At 37.0% G+C, this 24156-nt stretch overlaps 2 protein-coding genes across 6 annotated transcripts in view; one reads left to right on the top strand and one right to left on the bottom strand.

Moving 5' to 3' along the window:
- Positions 1-10067, top strand: part of map3k4 (mitogen-activated protein kinase kinase kinase 4) — a 98771-nt gene extending 88704 nt beyond the window's left edge. For all 5 annotated transcript variants that reach the window (XM_053231146.1, XM_026942993.3, XM_053231145.1 and 2 more), the window contains 8 exons: positions 165-356; positions 438-508; positions 1524-1640; positions 1768-1927; positions 2014-2136; positions 2381-2487; positions 7719-7898; positions 9062-10067. In XM_053231146.1, the coding sequence (XP_053087121.1) occupies positions 165-356; positions 438-508; positions 1524-1640; positions 1768-1927; positions 2014-2136; positions 2381-2487; positions 7719-7898; positions 9062-9082 (971 nt within the window). In that variant the 3' untranslated portion in view covers positions 9083-10067. The remainder of the gene's footprint in view (positions 1-164; positions 357-437; positions 509-1523; positions 1641-1767; positions 1928-2013; positions 2137-2380; positions 2488-7718; positions 7899-9061) is intronic.
- Positions 10046-23708, bottom strand: agpat4 (1-acylglycerol-3-phosphate O-acyltransferase 4 (lysophosphatidic acid acyltransferase, delta)). The gene is given in 11 exon segments (XM_026943011.3): positions 10046-10488; positions 11259-11400; positions 11402-11458; positions 11981-12056; positions 12958-13060; positions 13205-13358; positions 14137-14298; positions 15596-15765; positions 21657-21882; positions 22950-23062; positions 23160-23708. Coding segments are annotated over 10 exon segments (1269 nt in total). The 5' UTR covers positions 23034-23062; positions 23160-23708; the 3' UTR covers positions 10046-10393.
- Between the last annotated feature and the right edge of the window lie 448 nt (positions 23709-24156).

The following is a 24156-nucleotide window of genomic DNA, read 5'->3' as shown; positions in this document are numbered from 1 at the left end:
ATACAGTCTGTTTTTACTCTGGTTTTTGACACCAGATATGCTCTCACTGACTTAGTTTTCCAGACTGAAAAAAAAAAGCAGAAGCATACAAGCTTTTCATTTTTTCCCCACACCGAATTATCCTATCTTTAGTATTTGCTTTTTTCTCCCTGTTTTCTGCATAGACACAGATGCGTGTCAGAACCCAATGGAGATGGTACACCGAGCTATCCGCTCCTTTGAGGAGAAGCGCTATGCTGCCCTGAGGCAGCGCAATGTTATTGGCCAAGTGTGCAGCACACCCAAATCCTATGACAACATTATGCATGTGGGTCTGCGCAAGGTCACCTTTAAATGGCAGAGAGGCAACAAGATAGGTATGGAAGTCGATTTGTCCCTCTAGTATGGACACTTTTTTTATTTAGCTATTTCATTATGTCTCTATTGTCTGTACACAGGGGAAGGACAATATGGAAAGGTCTACACATGTATTAATGTGGACACAGGTGAACTGATGGCTATGAAGGAGGTATGGTGATATACAGTGCCTTGCAAAAGTATTCAACCCCCTTAAAATTCAGTCTGGATTACAAATGACACTAATAGTTTTGCTGTCATATTTTCTTAGAATTCATTCATTTAAAGTGATACTGGTTTATTGTAAGAGCTGTTTGCAGCCCTTTAAGGAAATTAGAGGAATTTTAAGGAAATTAGAGATAAAGTTACAGAAATGGACAAGATAGGAAACGGCTAAAAAATAATATCCAAGAAAAACTGCATCAAAGCACATCTGAAGTTTGCCAGAAAACACCAGAGTGACCCAGCTAAAATGTGGGATAAGGTTGTGTGGTCAAATGAGAAAAAAATGGAGCTTTCTGGACAAAATTCATAATGCCATGCATGGCACAAACCTAACAGTGCCCTATCCTCAGCAAACACCATCCCAACAGTAAAGTATTAGGGTCGCAGCATCATGTTGTGTGGATGTGCGGGGACTCGGCATCTTGTTAAAATTGAAATATGGATAGATGGTCCACAGGGAGATACTGCAAGACAACCTTCTTCACTCTGCTAAAAAACTAGCTTGGGGGGAAACTTCACCTTTCAGCAGGACAGTAATCCCAAGCACAGGTCAAAGCAACACAGGAATGGTTGACCAACAAAAAAGTGAATGTTCTACAATGGCCAAGTCAAAGTCCAGATGTCAATCCAATCAAGAATCTGTGGCACTATTTGAAAATTGCAGTCCACAAGGGTCATCCAGCTGCATTGTGCAAAGCTGGAAGGAATTACCCCAATAGACTTAAAGCTAATGTTTAAGCAAAAGGTGGTTCTACCAAGTACCAAGTACTGAAGGGGGTGAATGTAGCATTTTTCAGTTTTTAATGTGTTTGAAAGATATGCTGACAAATAATGAATTTTGACTTTGACTTTGAAATATTACTTTACAGCACTCTTGCTTGTATGATATTGCTTAAGTATAACAGCCAAAATTGCATCATGTGGCTGCCAGTTTTTAACAAATGTTTGCATTTTGTATAAAGATACGTTTCCAGCCTAATGACCACAAAACAATAAAAGAGACTGCAGATGAGCTGAAAATCTTTGAAGGAATTAAACACCCAAACCTGGTCCGTTACTTTGGAGTTGAGCTACATCGGGTAAGGCAATTTGAATTTTAAATTGCTTCTTCATTTTCCAGTCACTTCCTTTAGCTATATTATTTCCTCATTCTTTCCTTCACCCATGGTCTCCCAACCTCCCTCCCTCTTTCTTATTATCGCTCAGGAAGAGATGTATATCTTTATGGAATATTGTGATGAAGGGACCCTGGAGGAGGTTTCCAGACTGGGGCTGCAGGAGCATGTAATCCGACTATACTGCAAGCAGATCACTACTGCTATCAATGTGCTCCATGAACATGGCATTGTGCATCGTGATATTAAAGGTCTGTTGTCCCTTATGTCTACACCATGTGAACTTGCTTGAGAAATTGCTTCACACTAATGCATTGTCTAATCTTTTCCATTCTAGGAGCCAACATTTTCCTCACATCTTCTGGCCTGATAAAGCTGGGAGACTTTGGCTGCTCGGTCAAGCTAAAAAATAATGCTCATACAATGCCAGGAGAGGTGAACAGCACACTGGGTACTGCAGGTGAGGCTTAGTAGCCGGATTGAAACACTAGAGTCATTGTTTCTTCCTGATCTTGCAAAAAATTGCAAGCAAACTGGGTGTTGAGAAAGAAAATTAATGAAAGTGAGTCCAGTGGTCACAGATATGGCTATGTATTTTTGGGGCTCTGATATAGTCCAGTGTTTACAACCCAAAGTCATAACTACTGCTAAACACCTTTTTTTAATCTCTCTTTCTTTTCTATTTCTCACTCTCCTGCTCTTAGCATACATGGCTCCTGAGGTCATCACAAGGGCAAAGGGTGAAGGTCATGGACGTGCAGCTGACATCTGGAGTCTTGGCTGTGTTCTTATTGAGATGGTCACTGGAAAGGTACCTGCTGCCTTCTTCTGTTCTTATAATTGTTGTAGTTAATGGGTAGATCATACCAGATTATAAAATACCATTTATAAAATAAATTATGTAATTATGTTAATTGTTTAATTATGTAAAAATGTGGCCATGCTGTACTGAAATGTTTGTAGTTCATGACTACTGAGCTCAGAAAAGGTTTTATCACTGGAAAAAGTAGCTCACATATTTAAAAAGGTTGGAGATCCCTGCTCTACTCAGTGTCTGTGACACTGTCTATTGTTAAAATAAATGGAATGTAATACAACTGTATTTAACTGATTAGCAAAATTAAAATTTAATTTAATTAGTAAATTAAGAGATGATTAGCACCTCTTTCATAGAAATGCAACATTTTGTATTATCAATTAAATTCAGTTGTATTACATTCCATTTATTTTAACAATAGACAGTGTCACAGACACGGACTCTTGATAGCCTTTTCCTGAAGTTTGAGTGAAATTACAAGCTTGTTTGTAACAAGCTTGTATTTAACAATAAGCGCAAAACATTAATGGCTTTTGTAATTTAATTTATTGGTATGCGCAGACAATCCTTTGCATAAATCTCCTTCAGAGCCAGTGCATTCCATTTTCAGTTTTATTTTCAGTCACAAGGTCTTTTACACTGATCAGCCATAACATTAAATCCACTGAGAGGTGAAGTGAATAACACTGATTATCTTGTTACAATGGCATCTCTCCAGGGGTGGGATATATTAGGCAGCAAGTGAACAGTCACTTCTCGAAGTTGATGTGTTGGAAACATAAAAAATGGGCAAGCATTAGGATCTGAGTGACAAGGGCCAAATTGTGATGGCTAGATGACTGGGTCAGGGCATTTCCAAAACAGCAGGTCTTGTGGGATGTTCCCGGTATGCAGTGGTTAGCACCTACCAAGGAAGGACAACTGGTGAACCAGAAACAAGGTCAAGGGGGCCCAAGGCTCATCAATGCACATGAAGGCTAACTACTGTAGCACAAATTGCTGAAAAGGCTAATGCTGGCTATGATAGAAAGGTGTCAGAACACAGTGCATTGCAGCTTGCTGCATATGGGGCTGCATAGCTGCAGACTGGTCAAAGTGCCCATGCTGACTCCTGCCCACCACCGAAATGGGCACATAAGCATCAGAACTGGACCATGGAGCAATGGAAGAAGCTGGCCTGGTCTGATGAATCACATTTTCTTTTACATCATGTGCATGGCCGGGTGCATGTGTGTCGTTTATCTGGGGAAGAGATGGCACCAGGATGCACTATGGGAAGAAGGCAAGCCAGCAGAGGCAGTGTGATTCTCTGGGCAATGTTCTGCTGGGAAACCTTGGGTCCTGGCATTCAAGTGGATGTTACTTTGACGCATACCACCTACTTAAACATTGTTGCAGACCAAGTAAACCCCTTCAAGGCAATGGTATTCCCTAAAGGCAATGGCCTCTTTCAGCAAGATAATGCGTATTCCACACTGCAAATTATTGCAAAAAAGTAAAGTATTGCCACAAAAAACTGCAGCAAAAATTCAGATTGAGCATCTGTGGGATGTGCTGCACAAACAAGTCTGATCCATGGAGGCCCCACCTCACAACTTACAGGACTTAAAGGATCGGCTGCCAACATCTTGGTGCCAGATACCACAGCACACCTTCAGAGGTATTGTGGAGTCCATGTCCCTCAACGGGTAAGAGCTTTTTTGGTGGCACAAGGGGGACCTACACAATATTAGGCAGGTGATTTTAATGTTAAGACTGATCGGTGCATATGTGCATCAAAACTGTGTGTAAATATACAGTCCCCTCGAAATGTATTGTAATGGCAAGGCCAGTTCTTTTGTTTTTGCTATAAACTGAAGACATTTGGGTTTGAGATCAAAAGATGAACATGAGACAATGCCAGAATTTCAGCTTTCATTTCCTGACATCTGCCTCTAGAACTTGGAACAACTTGGAACATTCCACCTTTTGTTCGAACCCATCCATTTTTCAAGTTGTCAAAAATATTGGAACGTGACTGACAGGTGCTTCTTGTTGCCCAGGTGTGCCCTGTTAGATTGAATGTTTAAACAATTAATAGCTCCTAATGTCTACTCCTGGTTTGAGCCCTGGGTTTTGCTTGCAAAGACTGCAATTGTGGTTACAGGAAAAGACCACATGAAGACTAGAGCCATGCCATTTTGAGGCTGAGAAAGTAGGGAAAAATCATGTATTGGCAAAGCTAATACAACAATTTGGAATATCCTGAAAAAGAAAGGAAACACTGGTCTACTGACAACCAGACATCAAGGAAAACAGCAGCAGTTGATGAGAAACATTGAGAGCTATGAAGAAAACCCCAAAAAGAACAGTCAGTGACATCACCAACCTCCACAGGGCCATTGAAGGTATCACAATCCACTGTTTGAAGAAGAGTTCGAGAGTAGAAATAGAGAGGCCATACCACAAGATGCAAACCACTTATCAGCAGTAAGAATCAGAAGACCAGATTGGAATTTGCAAAGAAATACAGAGATGAGCCACGTAAGTTCTGGAACTAAGATTAACCTAGCAAAGTGATGGAAAGTATAGAGAAAGAAAGGATCTGCTCATGATCCAAAATATACAAGCTCATAAGTCAAACACAGTGGAGGTAGTGTCCTGGCTTGGGCTTGAATGGCTGCTTCTGGAACGGGCTCACTAACCTTCAGAATCAGAATCAGCTTTATTGGCTTTCTTGGCTTAATTGGCCAAATATGCCTGAGCATACAAGGAATTTGTTGCCACTTTAGACTTTACTTTAAGTAAATAACACTTAATATTTGGTTACATATCCCTTGCTTGCAATAAGTTGAGTTGATGATCAACTGATCCTACACTGCACACTTACAACCCCTGGCAAAAATTATGGAATCACAACACTTAGAGGATGTTCACCCAGCTTTTTTACTTTATAGCAAACAAACAAATCACAGATATGACACAAAAAAGTGAAATAATTTTTCAGGATGACAATGCATCTTGCCACAGAGCAAACAGTTTTAAAGCTTGTTTTCAGGAAAGGCATATCAACTCAATGACATGGCCAGCAAACAGTCCGGATCTCAATCCAATTGAAAATTTATGGTGGAAAGTAAAAAAACTGGTCCATGTTAAGGCTCCACCCTGCAAAGCTGATCTGTCAACTGCTCTTCGAGAAAGTTGGAACCAGATTGATGGGGAATATTGTTTTTCATTAATGAGGTCTATGCCTCAAAGAATAAAAGCCCGGGGAGGAGCAACAAAGTATTAATTGTATTAAAGTTTTTTTTTGTCGATGATTCCATAATTTTTTTCTCAACATTGAGTGATTCCATAATTTTTTCCTCTACTTGATTTGGAAAAAGACATGCCATTAATAAAAAAAAAATGTCCTTGCATTTTTTTTATGTATATTTCACAAACCAGAATGTTAAGCTATTGAACAAAACCTTTTTTGTGTCATATCTGTGATTTGTTTGTTTGCTATAAAGTAAAAAAGCTGGGTGAACATCCTCTAAGTGTGGTGATTCCATAATTTTTGCCAGGGGTTGTATACACTTAGACAAACAAAAACAAGACAAATAGAAAGAAAGGATCTGCTCATGATCCAAAACATACGAGCTCATCGGTCAAGCACGATGGAGGTAGTGTCCTGGCTTGGGCTTGCATGGCTGCTTCTGGAATGGGCTTACTAATCTTTATCGATTATGTAACTCATGATGGTAGCAACAGAATGAATTCAGAAGTCTACCGAAACATTTTGCCTGCCAATTTACAGGGAAATGCATCCAATATTATTGGGAGGAACTTCATCATGCAGCAAGACAATGATCCAACACGCAGTGCTAACACAACAATGGACTTCATCTGGGGGGAAAAAAGACAAAGGGTTTAGATTGGCCAAGTCAATCACCAGATCTTAACTGAGCATGCATTTCACCTCCTGAAGAGGAGAGTGAAGGGAGAATCCCCAAAATAAACAACTGAAAGGAGCTGTCGATGCTTGGAAAAGAATCACAAAAGAAGAATGTAACAGTTTGTTGATGTCAGTTGGTCGCCGACTTGATGCAGTTATTGCAAGGAAGGGATTTGTAACCAGATATTAAGTGTTGTTTACTTTAGTGTTGTTTATCAGAATTTCAGCTTAAATTTTCTGATATATACATCTAGATGTGTTTATCAGAAAATTTAAGCTGAAATTCTGATCTGTCTCATTCATCTTTTAATCTCAAACCCAAAAGTCTTCAGTGTATAGCAAAAACAAAAGAATTGACCTTGCCGTTCCAATACTTTCGGACTACACCTATTACACCTAATTTGTGGATTTGTGCATACTCACCATATAAATGAGGTCTATAGAATCTGATACATGCTCAATTAAATTAAGTAGAGTTGAAATTAAGTAGAGCATCTTTTGGGTGGGTGAAAGTGTACATCTTTCAGGCCCTGTCTGATGTCTAAATGTAAGGTGATTTTTCTATTTGCAATTTAATGGAATGAAATCAGAGTAAGCACAACCTTAAAGCAAATTTCGAATGGTTTATAAAATGCGTAAATGTGATTTTTTTTTTTTTTTTTTTTTTTTTTTAGGTTTTAAAAATTCTGGTTATAAAAAAAAATCACTTTAAAAAATTCAAGTTGTTGGAAATTCAGGATAAAGAAAATGTAGGTAGAAGAAAAATTCAGGTTAAAAAAATTTAAGAAGTGAAAATTTGAGGTTGAGCAATTCAGAGAAAACATCCGGGACACTCAGAAAGGGCAAATGAGCCGTGCTTTAATCAAGCTCAATCCTGGCCAATCACAGACCTGTGAGTGGTGTGGAGGGAGGCTCATGGAGGGGGGCTTTATTTCTTAGTCATATTTTATGGTGTTGCCTGGTGCTAGGTGGAGTACCACAGTGAGATTTTCTCAGGTTTAAGTTGCTTGTGCTACCATTTCTTGACCCAAAATTAAATTAAATGACAGTATAACTTTAATTAGTTGAATTTGCAACTGCTTAAAAATTCAAGCAGTGGAAAATTCTTTTCTACCTGAATTTTTTAAAATCTGAATTTCTGACTGAATTTTTTAACATGAATTTTTATAACCTTCATTTTTAAACCAAAACTTTTTTCAAAAACATCACATTCACAATTTCAAATTTAATACAAACTGGTATGCTTCAGCTGAAAGAATAACCTTGCAATATGATCTTTTTTTGCACTTTTTTCCTTCTCCCTGTATAGAGACCATGGCATGAGTATGAGCACAATTTTCAGATCATGTATAAGGTGGGCATGGGACATAAGCCACCCATTCCAGAGAAACTGAGCACAGAGGGGAAAGACTTCCTGGCCCACTGTCTAGAGAGTGAGCCCAAATGCCGTCCGACTGCCAGTGTGTTGCTAGATCACCCATTCGTCAAGGTCTGAATCTCATATACACACAGTTCCCTTGAAATAGTGCTAAAATTGCCTTGGCAATATTTGCTCTTGGCAGGAATGTTCCATGTAGCAGCATTTCTCCAACTGGAGGCTGCATAAAAAACCCAGAAGCTGTGTTAAAAATTAATTTTATAATTTATAAAATCTGCTTTGACCAACTGTTTAAATGTGCTATCTGTTTAAAAATTGTAGCCGGTATTAAACTTTATTAAAATTACATATTTCCCAACCAATCACAATTCATGGCCATCTTGTGACCACTTATCAAAGCTAGCTGTAATGTCATCAGAACAGTACCATGTCTCTTGTCCATACTGGCCAGCAAAAGCTGTGGAGGGAATGGGTGCACAGTAACACTTACTATCCACAAAAACAGCCTTAGATAATAAAAAAAAATAATAATTTGCAAATCGCTGCAATGTAGGCCTTGAGGGAACCACTCAGCTGTAACATGCATCTAATAAAGCTTTTGCAGACAGTTGTTTTGCCTAGTAAATTAACAATATTTTATTGTTGTTTCCATTGCCAAATGAGCCATACCATATCTAAGTAATTTGGTTACCCCTTTTTTGCCCAGATATAATGCATGCTGAGCAAAGCAAATAGGTGAGGCTAGAAATGGTGCCATACCATTATTTGGACAAACAGTCATCAAATAATTGTCCTCAAACTTCTGTCTGGCTAGAATTGCTTTTCTGTTTGATTGTAGTGGTAATTATCTGCAAAATGTCTTTCTCTTTCAAATGTCCTTTTTCTGAGAAATTTAGAGGGCAATATAACAATTTTATTATATGATTTAATGAGTTTTCTTGTCACTGATATTTAGCTCTTCTTACAATTCCAATTTGTGATTTTTGTGTATTTTGCTGTTGGTGGGCTTCATCACCTCACAACCAGGTACTCAGTCAGCATATAGATATTCCTAAGTTTGGATTAGTACCTATATTATGCTGTGCCACACTGTCCATTAGAAAAGCATTACAAGCCATTCTTTGCTGTAAAATATTATTGTAAAATAACCTACTTTCATTTTGAATCTTAAAACATCTCACTATGTATTTAGTCATTTAAACATACGGTTAATTAGTAACTTGGCATTTTCATATTTTACCTGTCTTTATTCTTCTGCTACTTTTTAATTACAGGTCTGCACAGATGAAGAATGATGCAGCGGTGGCCCTGCGCTTTCTTTATGTTTACAAATGCTTGCACTACTATGTATGGTATTCTTAAGGAACTGTGGTACAAGGAACTTAAGGAACAAGTAACAAAGAAAGATAAATCTATCGATAGCTCAGTGATTGGTGGTGGTACTTCTTGCAATGTGTGAGAGCAAGTCTTACATGTTCAGTTACAGGTTTAAAGGGCCAGTTGGTTGCATTAAGTCGAATGGTAGTAGGTAGCTGTGGCACATTGTACATAATGTAAGAATAAGGTTAAGGTTTATTTTTCTGTATAAAGCATATTGTAAAGCCACTTGTGTCTCAATGGAGACAGCAATTTTGATTAGTAAGCAACAAGGAATACATTTTGGGGGAAAAAGATCAGAAGGCACTTTTCATGTTCCCACTCATAGCACAAATAATAAATGCGATCATCAAAGTGGGAGAGAGCTGGAGGAAATCGCTGTTTAGGGATTTATTTGTCCCTTACGCAAAAGAGAAGCTTAAAAATTAGTCAAGGGAAGTGTTTTTTTTTTCTTATTGTTGTTGTTTTTAAATATTGTATTTTGTGTTTAATTCTCCAAGGACAATTGTTAAATTTTACGTAAATCTTTAAATTGTGCTGTATTGGTTGACTTTCCCCAATGGCCATTGGTATTCCTTTGATATTTGGGTGCAAGAATGTACTCAGCTGACGAGAAAATGTTTCACTTCCTCTCTAAAGCATGAACACACATCAACTCCCTCCACAACTGCCTTAGTATAATATCTGGAGAGAAAATGTTTCACTTTTAACCTGATGTTCTCAATTTGAACATCTTCATGTACCAACAAAATTACTCAAGGAAATAGTCATATGCTAATTGTATGCCTAAACCCTAGTAGCCAATACCTACTAAAACCCATGCATCAATATTTCTGGTCCTCTGTTATTCCTACAGTGTTTGCAATGTAAAGAGCAATTAATTAATAAACAGGTCAGTTTTTATTTAATGGCTTACTGCATCTTTTTACAAAAACATTTTCAGGACAAAAATGATTTCAAAACTGATTTCAAAACAATTTCAAAACTGCTTGGCAGCATTAGCACACAATTTCTGTTTCATTGGTTCTCGTTTCAAATTGTTACATCCTGTTCTCTTTTCCATTTTGAGGATTCACACTCCCTTAACCTGAACAGCTGCCAATGTCTTGGTCCACTTGGGTGTTACCCTCTTTATTTGTTGAAAACTGCTCTTGGTCGCTCTTGATCTCTGGGATACATGCTGCTGATGTTATCGACGTTCTGCTGTCCTTGTTGGTGACTTTGCTCCCTTAGGCACTGTTATTAAGCTGACCCTCTTTGTTTCCATAACTTGAGCCCTTGTTAATCTCTGTCTGGGATATCATCCAGCGAACACCAAGTGAGGCTGGAAAAGAAGGTTGATTATGGATGTTAACAACTTGCTTACACAGTTTGTGATTCTCTAGTAAGTCACAAAAATGTGTGTATTCATAAGTATCTTAATTTTATGTGAAAATGGACAGCACAAAAGCTTAATTGACCAGTTTTGGATTGCCTTAACCATGATTCATTTGTTAACAAAAAAGACAAAGTTGTTTTTTTTTGTTAGCAAAATGACTCCAATCTCTGTCAAAACAGCAATTCTCTTAAATTCAGATTTACTTCAGATGCAATAATTTCATGAATAATAACATGCTGTTGTTGTATCTTGGCTATGCACATGCTATTGTGCTTAAAGGCCCATGCCCATTTCTTTTCATTATGTAATGATGCTTACACTCCTAGTTAGATACAGAACCCTTGCAAGTTTACATAAAAGGTGACTTCTTGTTGAGAAGAAAACAGAAAAAGAAAATAGACGTATAGGACCTTTAATGCAGTATTGATTCATGCAGCATTAGGGATCAATATTTCAAGTGACATGCATGAAATTACAGTTCAGAGAATGGAAGATATACTTACTCCCAAACCACTTGATCACCTTCCGAATGAAACATGGGGATTTTTAAATTCAATGTAAAGTTGAGTTGCATACACAATTGTTATAGTAGCTCTAACATGTTTTATTCCAATTTTTTTAAAAATCCAAATTCAATTACTTTACTAGCTTTTGATGTTAATCTCACTTTGAATACCATATTCAGCTTTATAACACTTTTATAACACCACCAGTACCTGCAAAGCACAGGACAACTGTAGTGAAAACGGTGAAAGCTGACCCCGAGTGGAACAACTGCAGCAGTATTAGACAGAGGGGAAAGAGTAGAAGCCAGATCCAAAACAGCCAGGTGAGCAAGGCCCAGGGGCGGCGGGGGGGGGGTCAGTGTGGGGCCAGGGAAACAACCAGTCAGACTGTATTTTTCCTGCAACTCATCCTATGGCAGAACAGACAAACACACTCATTCAAATATGAAATCAACTGAATGTTGAAGTATTAGAGCAAATCAAAAGGGAAGTAGAATATATGGTTTGAATGATGCAAATACTTAGGGAAAGACTATTTATTTTTCCCAGAAACAGGACATGATATTTTCCATGCTGCTTACTGGATAATTTTGGTTGGTGAACTTTCAACCCAGTGACATTGAGATGCTCTAATGCACTCTTACCAGAGTCACACTTGTGCTACCACCCCATGAATATCTGCTCAGCGGTGGTCCATTTCTATGGATAGATGGCACTGGGTGGGGGAGGGGGGACTAGTTGTGAGTAGCAACAGTAATTGTATCTACAAAATGAACCAAAATGTAGGTGTACAATAAAGGCCACCGAGTGTGCAAACATAACTGCACCACCTATTTCTTTACTAGGTGGTGTGAAACTCATTATGCATTTCAAAATTATAGTTCCATAGTACCTTAGTCCATAGTACCTTTCCTACTAAGGGTTTCTCATACCTTTTCCTGGTAAAGTTTGTGGAGCCAGAGGGCACATTCAGACTCGTTCTCTGGGATTAAGTCCAGTGGAATCCGCCTAAATCAAAACACATAAAAATCCAAAATGCCTTCTCTTAATCAATACAACATGGCAGACAGCAGGTTGACTGTGCTATTTGTTCTACATACTATAACCTTAAACGGAATTAATAATAATACTTAACCAACTTAAACTACAGTTTTAAAATTAGGCTTAGGAATGTGATGTCATGATACAGTGTGTTATGGGTGATGATGGCATTTTGGGAGGGTTAATCAGACATCTATTCAGATAGCCAGCCAGCTAGAAAATTATTTTTCATACAAACTGAGTGTTCAAGTCATGGTGGGAAGCTACTGTCTTATAAACTGCCACCAAGCCATGGAAACAAATACAATGGACTATAAAAATTAGGGAAACAAAGTTTAAGAATTCACACAGAAAAATGGTATTCAGTACACATTTTCTGCCTTTCAGTGGATGTCACAAAAATACCCAATTTCATACACCCTGTAACAACTGAACTAAAATCCACCTACCAGCCAAAATGCATTTTGTTTGATGCACTTTGCACCAGTCTGTTTAAAGAAAATCTAGGGCTAATGTCCCCAGTTTAATCAGTATGCGGCATCAGTATTCTGTTCAATGCATTTCTCTGCACACCTGAGACAGTGTTAAGTGAAATTACATTTTGAAATGAATTTATATGCTAACATAATCTGACAAGGCAAAATGTATTCCCAAACCCATGGCATTAGTGCCTCTAATGCTAATTTTCACTTCATGCATGGGTTCTGTTTTATCAGTGTTTTATCAGTAAAAGGTCAAGTATTCTCTTACATTAATACATGCTTATTTAATGCTTGAATTTATGCTTAAACATAAATGTTCATGTTCTCTGGAGAACAATAAGGGCACTGTAACTGTAATGTTAATCTGTGTAATCTGTCTTTCTTACCTCACATATAAATCAGCATTGTACTTTTTCCCATTTAGTACTCCTGTTAAGGTTGGTATTTGGTTGTTTCTGAAATTGAGTGTAGAATCGTACACAGCAGTAACTACAGAGGAGACACAAATTGAATCAGGAAAAACTATTACATAGGGGACTTTTTGGTATAGGAAACTGACACATACATTTTAAAACAATAAATTAAAGATTATCTGAGTTTGAATAGTCAGGCAGTCTGCTGTAAGTTTCTCACCTGTTCCCCTTAGGTGCTGAACAGTAACACAGAAACCCTTGGTGCGAGGCAAGAGATGGTACTTGAGTTTGGGAAGTCCTTTTTTCTCTGCCACTTCCATACTAATCTTGTGTTTCTTCTGAGTGAAGCGAGTGCCCTCACAGTATAGAAGGAACTAAGCAAACATAATCAGAGCCTCAGGCAGAACATACAATGTTGGTCAATGTGAGTAAATTACATATCTTTTGCTCACATTATAAAATTTGTTAATTTTCAACATGAAATTAACTCATTTTAAACTCAAAATGGTCCGATTTCTGCTACAGTAATGAAAGAAATGCAAAGGCAGCTGATGTGTTTGTTTTAATGCATAACTTAAGCTGTACATGAAGCTGTGGGTGGCAAACTTGAACTCCTTTTTATTGTTCATTTTTCCGTATAGGTTTTCTATGGGTTTACTTTGTTTTACTAAATGTTGTGTGTAGGACCTGGAATACAATGCTTCAGCATTTACTGTCCCATTAAGCTCCTAACTCCTCAAGTTAAATGTATATCTAAATAACAAAAATAAATTCTTCTATAGACAGAGCCATAATCTGTTTATGAAAATGACACTTGTTACTGCTTCAGTGAGCTTTTAACTTTTTTTTTCTTTTTAAACCATTACAGTCAGCCTCAATAATATTGCAGCTGATCACACTGCTTGGTTTTTAGGTAGTTGTGTATACAGTAAATTGTACCTTGATCCTGGAGGTACATGATTTTGCTCCATTATATGCTTGTATACAGACGGAATTGACTTCTTTATTAAATATCTCAAAAATTAATGTTTGATGACTCAGCTAAACTTGGGTAAAGTGCATTCAACTTTCTTGTCTTCAATTAAATCACTGGCATCAACTCAAATCTGTAAAAGCATAACTCAAAGCAAATTATTATTAGAGAATCTTTACCCAGAAGTTCTCTGGATAATCCTTAAGGCGCTGAAGGCTCTGCACGACTGTTTTGTGATCTTCTTCCCATTTCCTTTTACAGAAGACAATCTCCAGAAAGTACCACATCCAGCCAATTACAGGCACATATGCAAGTTCTTTCTTTGCCAGCACTTTTGAGCTCTGTATATGAAAAAGTTTTACCTATTAGTATTTTAAAAAACTACAATTGTTCACACTTTTATAAACAGGAGCCCAACAGTCCACCATTTCAGTTGTTCTATCCCCTATTTCACAAGAAGATAATTTTTGTCACGTCAATCATTTTCAGATTTTTTGGGTAAACCTCTAACATGCCTTTCTTAAACAACAGTAATAAAATTATCAAAACTCAATAGAAAAAAAAAATTTTACTGTTTGTCTCTCATCACAACCACCATATTATACAAAACTTAATCCCTATCCATACAGGATTAAATTTACATGGGATCCTGGAGTAATTTCTTCAGGCAATCAATCCACTGTGATTTTATTTCCATCCGGATTGGCCATGTTGGTGGATGCGGCCATATCCATCCTCCTCTGAAGCCCTATTCAGATTGGATTAGTTAATCAGGGGGACTTCTGTTTATTAAAAAAATGTAAATGTTTCTTCAAACTCTCATATCCAGACAGCAATAAAATTACCACAGGAGGCAAGAATATCTAGTGGGTTGTATTTTCTATGAACCCGGATGTTTAGTAATACAATACAATAAAACAATCACAGAGTATATGAGAAGCATCCATTTTTCACCTCGCGACTAATTTTAGTCCCACCCGTATTTGGGTATTTAGTCTCGTAGCGCACATACCTTTGAAACACCACCCCACCCAGATATTAAGCACTTGTATTTTCAAATTGTTCCTGAAACTTTGTTTCACCCCAAAATGAAGTAAGAGCCAGGGTCTCTTCTCTACTTCAATGCCTCTCCGACTTCTTGGACGCCATATTGTAAACCACATCACACAAACATCTGGGTTCTTAGAAAATACAACCTGCTAGAAACTCCTTTGGTAATTTTATTGCTGTCCAGACATGAGAGTTTGACCACTGAGGAGACATGTAAAAATATTACAGAAGTCCCCCTGATTAACTAATCCAACCCCAGAACAAAAAAAAAAAATTCCCCTAGATAACCTACCCTTCTTGGAGTACTTAAATAAGCACTTTGTTATTAAAAAAATTCTTGTGTGTTTTTCATACTACAGTACCCCAGCAGGGCTTTTAGACTGATAGTACTCTTAGTCCGTGACCTAGTGAACCAGTATCAGGATGTATTTATAGATGGAGACTTCAAAGCACTTCTGTAAGTCGCTCTGGATAAGGACATCTGCCAATGCCATAAATGTAAATGCAATCATTAAATTTTACATGTCCATTTAGTCAAAGAAAAACATTTAAGACCACAGGTAAGTAAAAATGCTGGATGATTCTTACCCCTAACACACCAAACCTTTCGCAGAAGGTCCAACCACACAGAAAATCAATCTCAAAGTTATGGTTGAGGATAACAATTGCATTTTCTTTGCCAAAGAAGGGGTAGGATTCAGGATCAGTGTACAGTGTACATTCTGTCCCAGACCACCATTCCAGTAGTGCCACCATCTCTGAGCAAAAACAGGAGTGGAAAATGTAATGTTACCCTGTAAAGTTATAATTCAAACACAACTGTGGGCCAACAGCAACACTGCCATTAAGCAAAAACACAGTGTAATTAACTAAGTATTTAATATCATAATGCACACTTTAATAACATAATGCATACATTTGCATACATCTTTTCTTATTGTAGTGTCTTAACAGTGGCTTTAGTGGAAAAGATGGAAAATATAAAAATAAATATTTATATGCCCCATTTCAGACCTGCCAACCTTAATACATTTTGCATAGGAGCTTCCTATTTTAACAACAGAATGCAAAAATTTGCCAAAAGAGCAGTCTTCTTTCTCCCCCTAATAAAAACGGCAGCTGAGCCAATCGACACGTCAATCCACAATGATTGGCAACAGGTGTTTTGAACGCTCTGCTTGAAAGATGAGCTGATATGGCGCCCTCGCTTTCTGTGACGGTAAATGGAGGTCAATATTGTTAAATAAAGTCTATCAATCAGTTAACTGTATTGATTAGGTATTCTACTGGAATATATTGTGGCCCAAAAAAAAAAAAAAAACGGCACTTTCAGTTTCCGGCTGAAAAAGAAACAAGGGTGAAAACTTTGACAAGAAAAAAAATAGACCTACAACAAAGTGTCAAATGTAAAACCTTTTACAAATCTTTTGATGGCAATAATTGGCCAGTGAGTTACAACATTGTATGATTTCAGGAGGAACATTACACAAGCGATCTTGTAAATGATTATATTGAAAAGATACTCTGTTTCTCTCTGCGTTTATCACTTCCTTCTGGTGTATAAGAGCTGTGTATTTGTTTTATTGAATTTTATTTTCCAGTTCTTAAGTGGTAGTAATTTAACAAGGGTTTTTTCGGGAAATGTGGGGTGGGGGGCTGTTGCAAGTGGGGCTCATGGGTGAAAAGTTTTAATACGTCTTACACAGAAATGCGTAAGTGTTGACTTGTGCTTAAATGTCTGGGAAATCGATTACAATTAACAGGTTTGACTTCACTGAGGCAACATTTATGAAGTGTCCAGTAGAAGAAAACATATGTTAAAGATACTTAACCACTTCCTTTTCTGTGTTGCTCTCTATTGTTAGTATGCCAAAGTAGCATAGGAAGCAAAGGAAGTAGTGCAAATAATAGTGAAAACAATAAATTTGTTACATGTTAAAAATGTTAAACATGTCAATCTGTAAGGCACATATTTATACCAGATGCAGTAAACATGTACTGAATGGCGCTTTGAAAGGCTTTCATGTTAAGCAACATGACCTTCTAAACTTGAAGTGCATTATTACATTTATTCCATGCACATGAACTAGAAATAATATGAAATACAACATTTATCCTAGTGTATGCCCATAATACACATTTTCTCTTCTTACAGTCACATTAAATTAGGTAATTTTCGGTAGAACTACAATGTCGCATGTATTAGTAATTCCAAAACTCTCTCCTTTTTACTAGCACTTACCAGCTAGCAAAGATAGTCTACCAGCTTGAGCAGCTCAGTCTGTTTTGTTGTTAGCTGGTCAGACCAAGCTGGATTTTTCAGTCTGGATTTCTGTCTAAGCTAATTTTTTTTGTTGAGCTGCAGACACCATGTCATTTAAATCATCCAACCTGATAGCCATCATGATAGTTGGAATCTGTCTGTGATTCCTGAATACTATCATCAATCTTACTGTTAGAGCCTAACTTCAGACAAACAGCCTAAACCTGCTTTAGAAAAGCAGTCTGCTAGCTCCCTTGAGTAATCACTCAGGTTCCACCAAATTGAGACTGTGTCAGTTCCCCAAGCTAAACATAAACAGAAATGTAGAAATTACCAGAAAGTTTGTTCTAGTAATCTAATGAACAAAAAATGAAATCATACCATATGCATAGCCAGCACCTTTGATCTGAAGCTAGGACTGCTAAATATTAGATCTCTTATAATCCAGTTTCATTTGCTTATTGCAAATGAAACTGGATTAGACCAAATGAGTACATAACTTTTAATGAAGCTAGCCCTCCCAAATACAGCTATATACATCACTCTCATTTAACTGGTAGGCTTTACAGTTATTTACAATGATACCCTAGGTGTTACGCAGAAATCTGGATATGAATTTAACTTTTTTGAATAACTTTTTACTAACATAATGAAAATAGGTCACATAATTAAGCCTATTTATTAGTTTTCACTAATTAGTATTTACAGGCCACATATTCTTAGTTTCTACAGCACACTTCCTCTCAAATCTGTTTTTTTCGCCAGAAAAAGCAGTAATTGTTGGAGACTTTAATAATCATTTTGATAATCTGCAAGACTTTCTCAGAGTCCCTGGGTCTAGGAGTCAATCACTGACATCTGGATTAAATACAGAAAATGTCACACTACCCTAGTCTGAAATTAGCTCCGATCACTACTTTGTTTCATTTAAAATGCATCGGGAAACGTATATTATGACTTAATATATGGTACCCCATTCAGCATCCAATCACGTCAGCTACTATACCCAGATTTATCAAAAATCTCCCAGCTTTATCACCGTTGATTGGTTCACCCTCAACCCCCGCAGGTGACTGAATGCTTAGAATCGATGTTCCGCTACACTAGATAAATAATGTAGCCCCAATTAAAAAGAAGAATATTTAGAGAGAAAAGACTAGCACCCTGGTGCAATCACAGACCACTTGAAAGTTAGAACGCATATGGCATCAAACTAAACTGGTAGTAAATCTAAATCTACATCCAGATTTCAGTAAACCTGCTTTGTGACAATATCCATTGTTGAAAACTCTACAATAAATAGAATAGAATTGTTTTTGTTTTGTTTCCCCATGCTAGTGTAAAATGATTATCGTAGTGTACAAACAAATGATGCTACACATGACATCTGAGGCATCGTGTCCAGTGTGAATTAGCCCTTAAGGTGAGTGGAGGTGCAGAAAGATTTCAGCACAAAACCTGTGCCATGCTTTTCCTGGTGGGATTCTATTGGTAAATAAATAAATAATGCCATATGACACAAAATTTATTCAATGACAAGAAAGTGGGTGTCCCTGCTCATGCATTGTGCAAATTAGGCAGTGGACCCATATTGGGTAGCGACAATGTGCCAGATCTGCACTAATGCAAGCACTAATGTTTTATGGCTCAATTCAATGTGCCATCGCCATAACATCACATTTTACAGAACTTCCAAGTTCCACTATCCAAGTTTATAACATACAAATGTAATGTAAACCCTGAAATATGAATCTTTATCATAACATAAAGTCTGTTCTTATGAATAGCAGAGTATGGTGAGCTAAACTTCATCTTTGCTTTCTTGAAAAATAAATTTAAGATCAAATGATTAAGAGAATTTTAATATCAAGACTACAAATAAAGGTATCCAATTTCCAAAAAACAAATGATATTAGTCCTTATCTATAATCTTTTTAGTTGGAATGAGAATCAATTGAAATATAAATCTATATTCCAAATTGTCTTAATAACTCCTAATATTATATCCTAATATTGTTTCTCATCTGTTTAATGAAATCGGCCACATATATTTGTGTGTGTTACACCTCCCCATGTGGAACCCTGCCTCAAGTTCCAGCATGCAGCAAGAGTTATCTGAAAATAATTTATTTTCACAAGAAATTACTTGATCGAACCTGGTTACTGAGGAAACATTTTATTACAGATGCCAACCTGAGAAGCACGCCACAAATATGGCTTAAGTGATATTTTGAAATCATTTGGCTCAGGTCATGCAGCAGGCCATTATAGAATAATATGTTATAGGATAAAGGATTAAAAAATTATAAGATCGCATTTTTAACAGTCCCCAATGTCAGTTCCTCCTATGAGGCACTGGAAGCGTATGTGCGTGCATGAGTGCAGATGACCTCACCAGTGTAGGACCATGGTGGAGAGCAAAAAGACAAAATGCTATCATTAGCAATTAGGTTGAAAAAGATAAATTAGACCAGATAAATCAGCATTTTGACCATTTCAGTACAACATTTAGTGTAAAATATATCAAGCACCAGTGGCTTAGCTTTTTACAAGTTGTACATGCAAGAGTAAAGACAGAAATACATTACATTTGGTTCTGTTTTTCCACCACAGTTTTCTGTCTGAATATCAAATGGTTTATAGGGGAAAGTTGGTAAGATTGTAACATTATTTGGTTTGAGTTAAATTACTAATTGATTTTAAATTACAGATTTCATATTTCCCATGTAACGTCATGCACGTCTGCTTCTTTTATCATGTGCCACTTTACTGAATCATCAGCGACTATTGCACAATTTCACTGAAACCAAATGTAATCCTGTGTTACTTTTGGTTTCAGTGAAAATTGTGCTGCACCGGCAAAGCAGCACAGTTGTAACATTGCTTGGGTCACATTGTAACATCTGTCAAACAATCCTGCAAACATACGTGTACTTCAGGAAAAAAAAAATCAATGTTAAACCATCTTATGTTTATTACTCTGGGTGATGTAGCTTTGAGGGTAGCTTGAAAAATATTAGGTAATTACAGTCAATCACTGGCTATCCATTAAGCACATGCGAAGAAGCAAATGAAACCAATGACCAATTTAAACATGTATTGAAATTAATTGATGATGCAAAGCTCATAAAGACATTATCTTTTTATTTGTGTTTATTTTCATTTTTCTATTTAATTTTTTTAAATATCATAATAATAACAACCATAACAATAACCATGGTTACTATGGTATGGAGTATGGTTTGGCCATAATTCTTTGATTTTTTTTTTTTAAAAAAAGGATAACATCTTTGTGCAGATTAGGTTCACACTGCGTAAGTGTGCACAACTGCACAGATTTCAGTATTTGAATATTTACAGAAAAAATAATATTAGAAAAATATTTCTAGTTTTGTTTATTCCCTATATGTATAAAAATGGGTCTTTCACATATATCTCCAACAAGACTGGAAAAATCTAGACACAGCGAAGTGATGCACTTGTACATATATGTAAAGAAGCTGCATGCATGCATTTACAGAAAAGAAGCATGTTACAATTGTGCCAGCTCTCCCCTACTCCATATAGTGCAATAAGAAGGCAATTACATTATACCCTTAGGCAGAACCCCTTTAAAATAGATTATTATTATTTGTGTTTAGCTGGGTTGTGTTTGGCCCAAACTAAATTGTTAAAAAAGAATTTAGCCCAATGTCAAATCTAAATGACTACCCATGATCTAAACAGTACACATTATATTTTAGCCTTTAGTCATCTTGCAGCAGTGCATGTTCTCACCAGTGTCACTGGTTTCAAGATCAATTTATTTCTGGTTTGTAATACTGCAATACTTATTTGACTATTTAATTTCCATTGGCTTAACTTTCTATTTAGTTTCTATTGGAACAAAAACAGAGGTATAGATGATATTTTTGTTGGATGTTTCATTATATATAATAAACATCCTTGGGGAAAATGCCTGCCAAATAAATGCCAATCTATTATAATATACAGCATATACAGTATTATGACAAAAATATTTTACATTCTGCACTGTGATGTGAAATGGATCACTTTAAAGAGCAGTACACATTTCAGAAGAATACTAAATAAGTTGAGTCAAACTGTATGTAATGGGATGGTGTTAGGGCATGCAGGGACAAGATGGCGGTGGTGTAGAGGCAAATCGATACAGTCAGGGGCCACTTAAGTGCATTACATCAATGACTGTGCGTTTTTTTTTTTTCAAAAAAAAAAATTAATAATGGGGAAAAGCAATTTAATTCTGTTCTTCCTTTTAACTGAATCTGTGAGACCAATTACTCGTCTACTCATCTTGCTGCTTCCGACTAATATACACATAACACCGCTTTATATGTGAGAAAAGCATCAACTGTTCGTACTTACGGCTGCAGATACAGTATGCCAGTCTACAGTTGACCTTGCGAGCCAGCTGTTTGTTAATTCCCCACAATGGCAGTGTGCAGAGCTGCAAGAAGTTGACTATGAGCCCACTGACTAGAAACACATAACAGATGAAGAAATGACAAATGAACTGCATCTTCAACAGCCCAAAGAGTTCCATAGTTAAAAGTGTAGAGCACTGACTTTCTTCCCCTGCCTCTGCAAATGCCTGCATAGGAGATAAAGAGAAAAATGCTAGATGACTCTGGATAAAATGGAATCATGTAAAACAAGCACACATACATCCATCTCCAGAAATAGACACCATTCAGGAAAATTGGCAAAAATATTATGAAATGTGTATAAAAGAAATGTTACATACAATGATTCAAATGTCTACTGGAATATATTTTTACATTTTCCCAGTATGAAGATGAATTCTGCATAGTGAAGAGGATGGTGCAGGTGGCAAAAAAATTCACAAGCGCACAGTTGATTCTTAAGGTTATCGAGGTTACAATCAACTGTTAGATACCACTTTTATACCAACAAGTTTTGGAGTGGTCTGAATTATGCAGTAAACATGCACAAACCTGACAACAGGTGCTACTGGTCACAGGAAAAGGATAACATACATTCATTTTTTTTTAAAGTGTTATTTCATCAACAGACTAACATTGTACAGTTTGAGCATCAGTTTGCTGGATCAGTATCATTAATTCTTTTGTCTTCAGTAAGCTCTTTTTCTTAGTCAGGGTCGCAGTGGGTCTGGAGCCTATCCCAGGAACACTGTGCACAAGGCAGAAGAGTACACCCCGAATGGGGTTGCATTTAGCATAACCTGTCCACCTACCTGCATTTTTATGAACAGTGGGAGAAAACTGGAGAACCCAGAGGAAACACATGCGAACACAAGGAGGCAATGTAAAACTACACAAAGACAGTAACCTCAGTTTATGTTCAAATCAGGGACCCTGACTGCTGTACCACTGTGCTGCAATGGATCAGTATCACAGCATATTTTCTGATCTGATCCATTATCATTTTTGCTGTGTGTGTAGGAGACATTTTTTTCCTTTATGCAAGATGAAGAAACCCATCAGTTTATCAGTTCATGTAGGACTTTGTATAACGTAAGATTCTAAACAATCTGATCTCTGGCTCAGCTGTCAAGGAAGTACTCACCCAACACAGGCTGTCTGAATAAACATTTTATGACTTAAATTCTTTACCTTTTAGACAGTAAATCCAAAACCCAATTACATACAAATGTTACAACACCAAATACACACCTACTTTAACTCCAGTGTTCCGAAATAGTCGCCAAAAATAGACTCTCCAAGTCTGCTGTGCCTGACAATTGGTCTTAAAGAAAACCATCACAGAGGCCCTCAATCGGGGCGGGGGAGCTTTGAAAGAAACACAGAAGAGTGCGACAGTTGAGCTATCTTTTTAGACGTAAAAAAAAATGCTTACATTTGAAGGACGGGTTAGGGTTTAACCTACCTCTTTCTTCGCGCTGCTGGTAGAAAAATTAATGAATCACTTTATAATAACACGCAAAGCGTTTCTGGTAACAATGACTCGACTCGGAAATGCGAATCGCTAAAACGGGATCAAACGCGTTTAGTTTCGCTGTGACACATAATAGATCCCAACTTTCAGATATCTATGTCTTCAGCTTTCGTATCAGATCTCTCAGAGCTCAGAATGCAAGTGAAAGAGGTACGATGAATGTAATCCGAGGCCACACCCTGGCTCTAAAAACTAGACTACTAGGCCCTGGCGTTCCCTTAAAGGGGTATGGACCTTCGTTCATTTAGGCTACTTTTATACAAAATACATACTGTATACCTTTTTGTAGACAGGAACCTGTATAAAAAAATTTAAAAAACGAGCTCAGAATGATCTCAAGAGATGATGGTTATGACCATTTCCGCCAATACGAAGGTCTGTATCAGACATTTCACACCAGATAGTTGAACCAATACCACTGAGAGTCGGAGAAGACCGACAGAAAGAACAGTGCCATTGTTCTTTGACTGGATTGGCTACAGAATTCAAACGCCACAGCCCAGCGTGTGGGAGAGTAAGGCACGGGATAACAAGAAACACTGTACTGAACAATAATAATAATAATAATAATAATAATAATAATAATAATAAATAACTATTATTATTATTATTATTATTATTATTATTTTATTATTTTTTTATTTTTTTTTTTATATGTACACTGGATGATGCACGTTGGTTTGTTGCACTTTGTTACAAACATAAACTAGACAAGCATGAACACGGCTGCTACCTGTGTTTGGCCGACTACTGGCCAAAAGTATGTGGATGTCACACATTGGTTGGAGACAGATGCAAGTGTGTGTGTGCGAAACACGCGAACAAAGACTAGGCCTACATAACATAAACATAAATTAGACAAGCATGAAATATACATGATGGCATGGATACAACAACATAACGCTACTCACAACAGATGCTAGACCAA

This window comes from Pangasianodon hypophthalmus, chromosome 28, assembly GCF_027358585.1.
Source record: "Pangasianodon hypophthalmus isolate fPanHyp1 chromosome 28, fPanHyp1.pri, whole genome shotgun sequence".
In the NCBI taxonomy this organism is placed as follows: Eukaryota; Metazoa; Chordata; class Actinopteri; order Siluriformes; family Pangasiidae; genus Pangasianodon; species Pangasianodon hypophthalmus.
The sequence above is the reverse complement of the archived record's forward strand: the minus strand, read 5'-3'. Positions and strand labels throughout refer to the sequence as shown.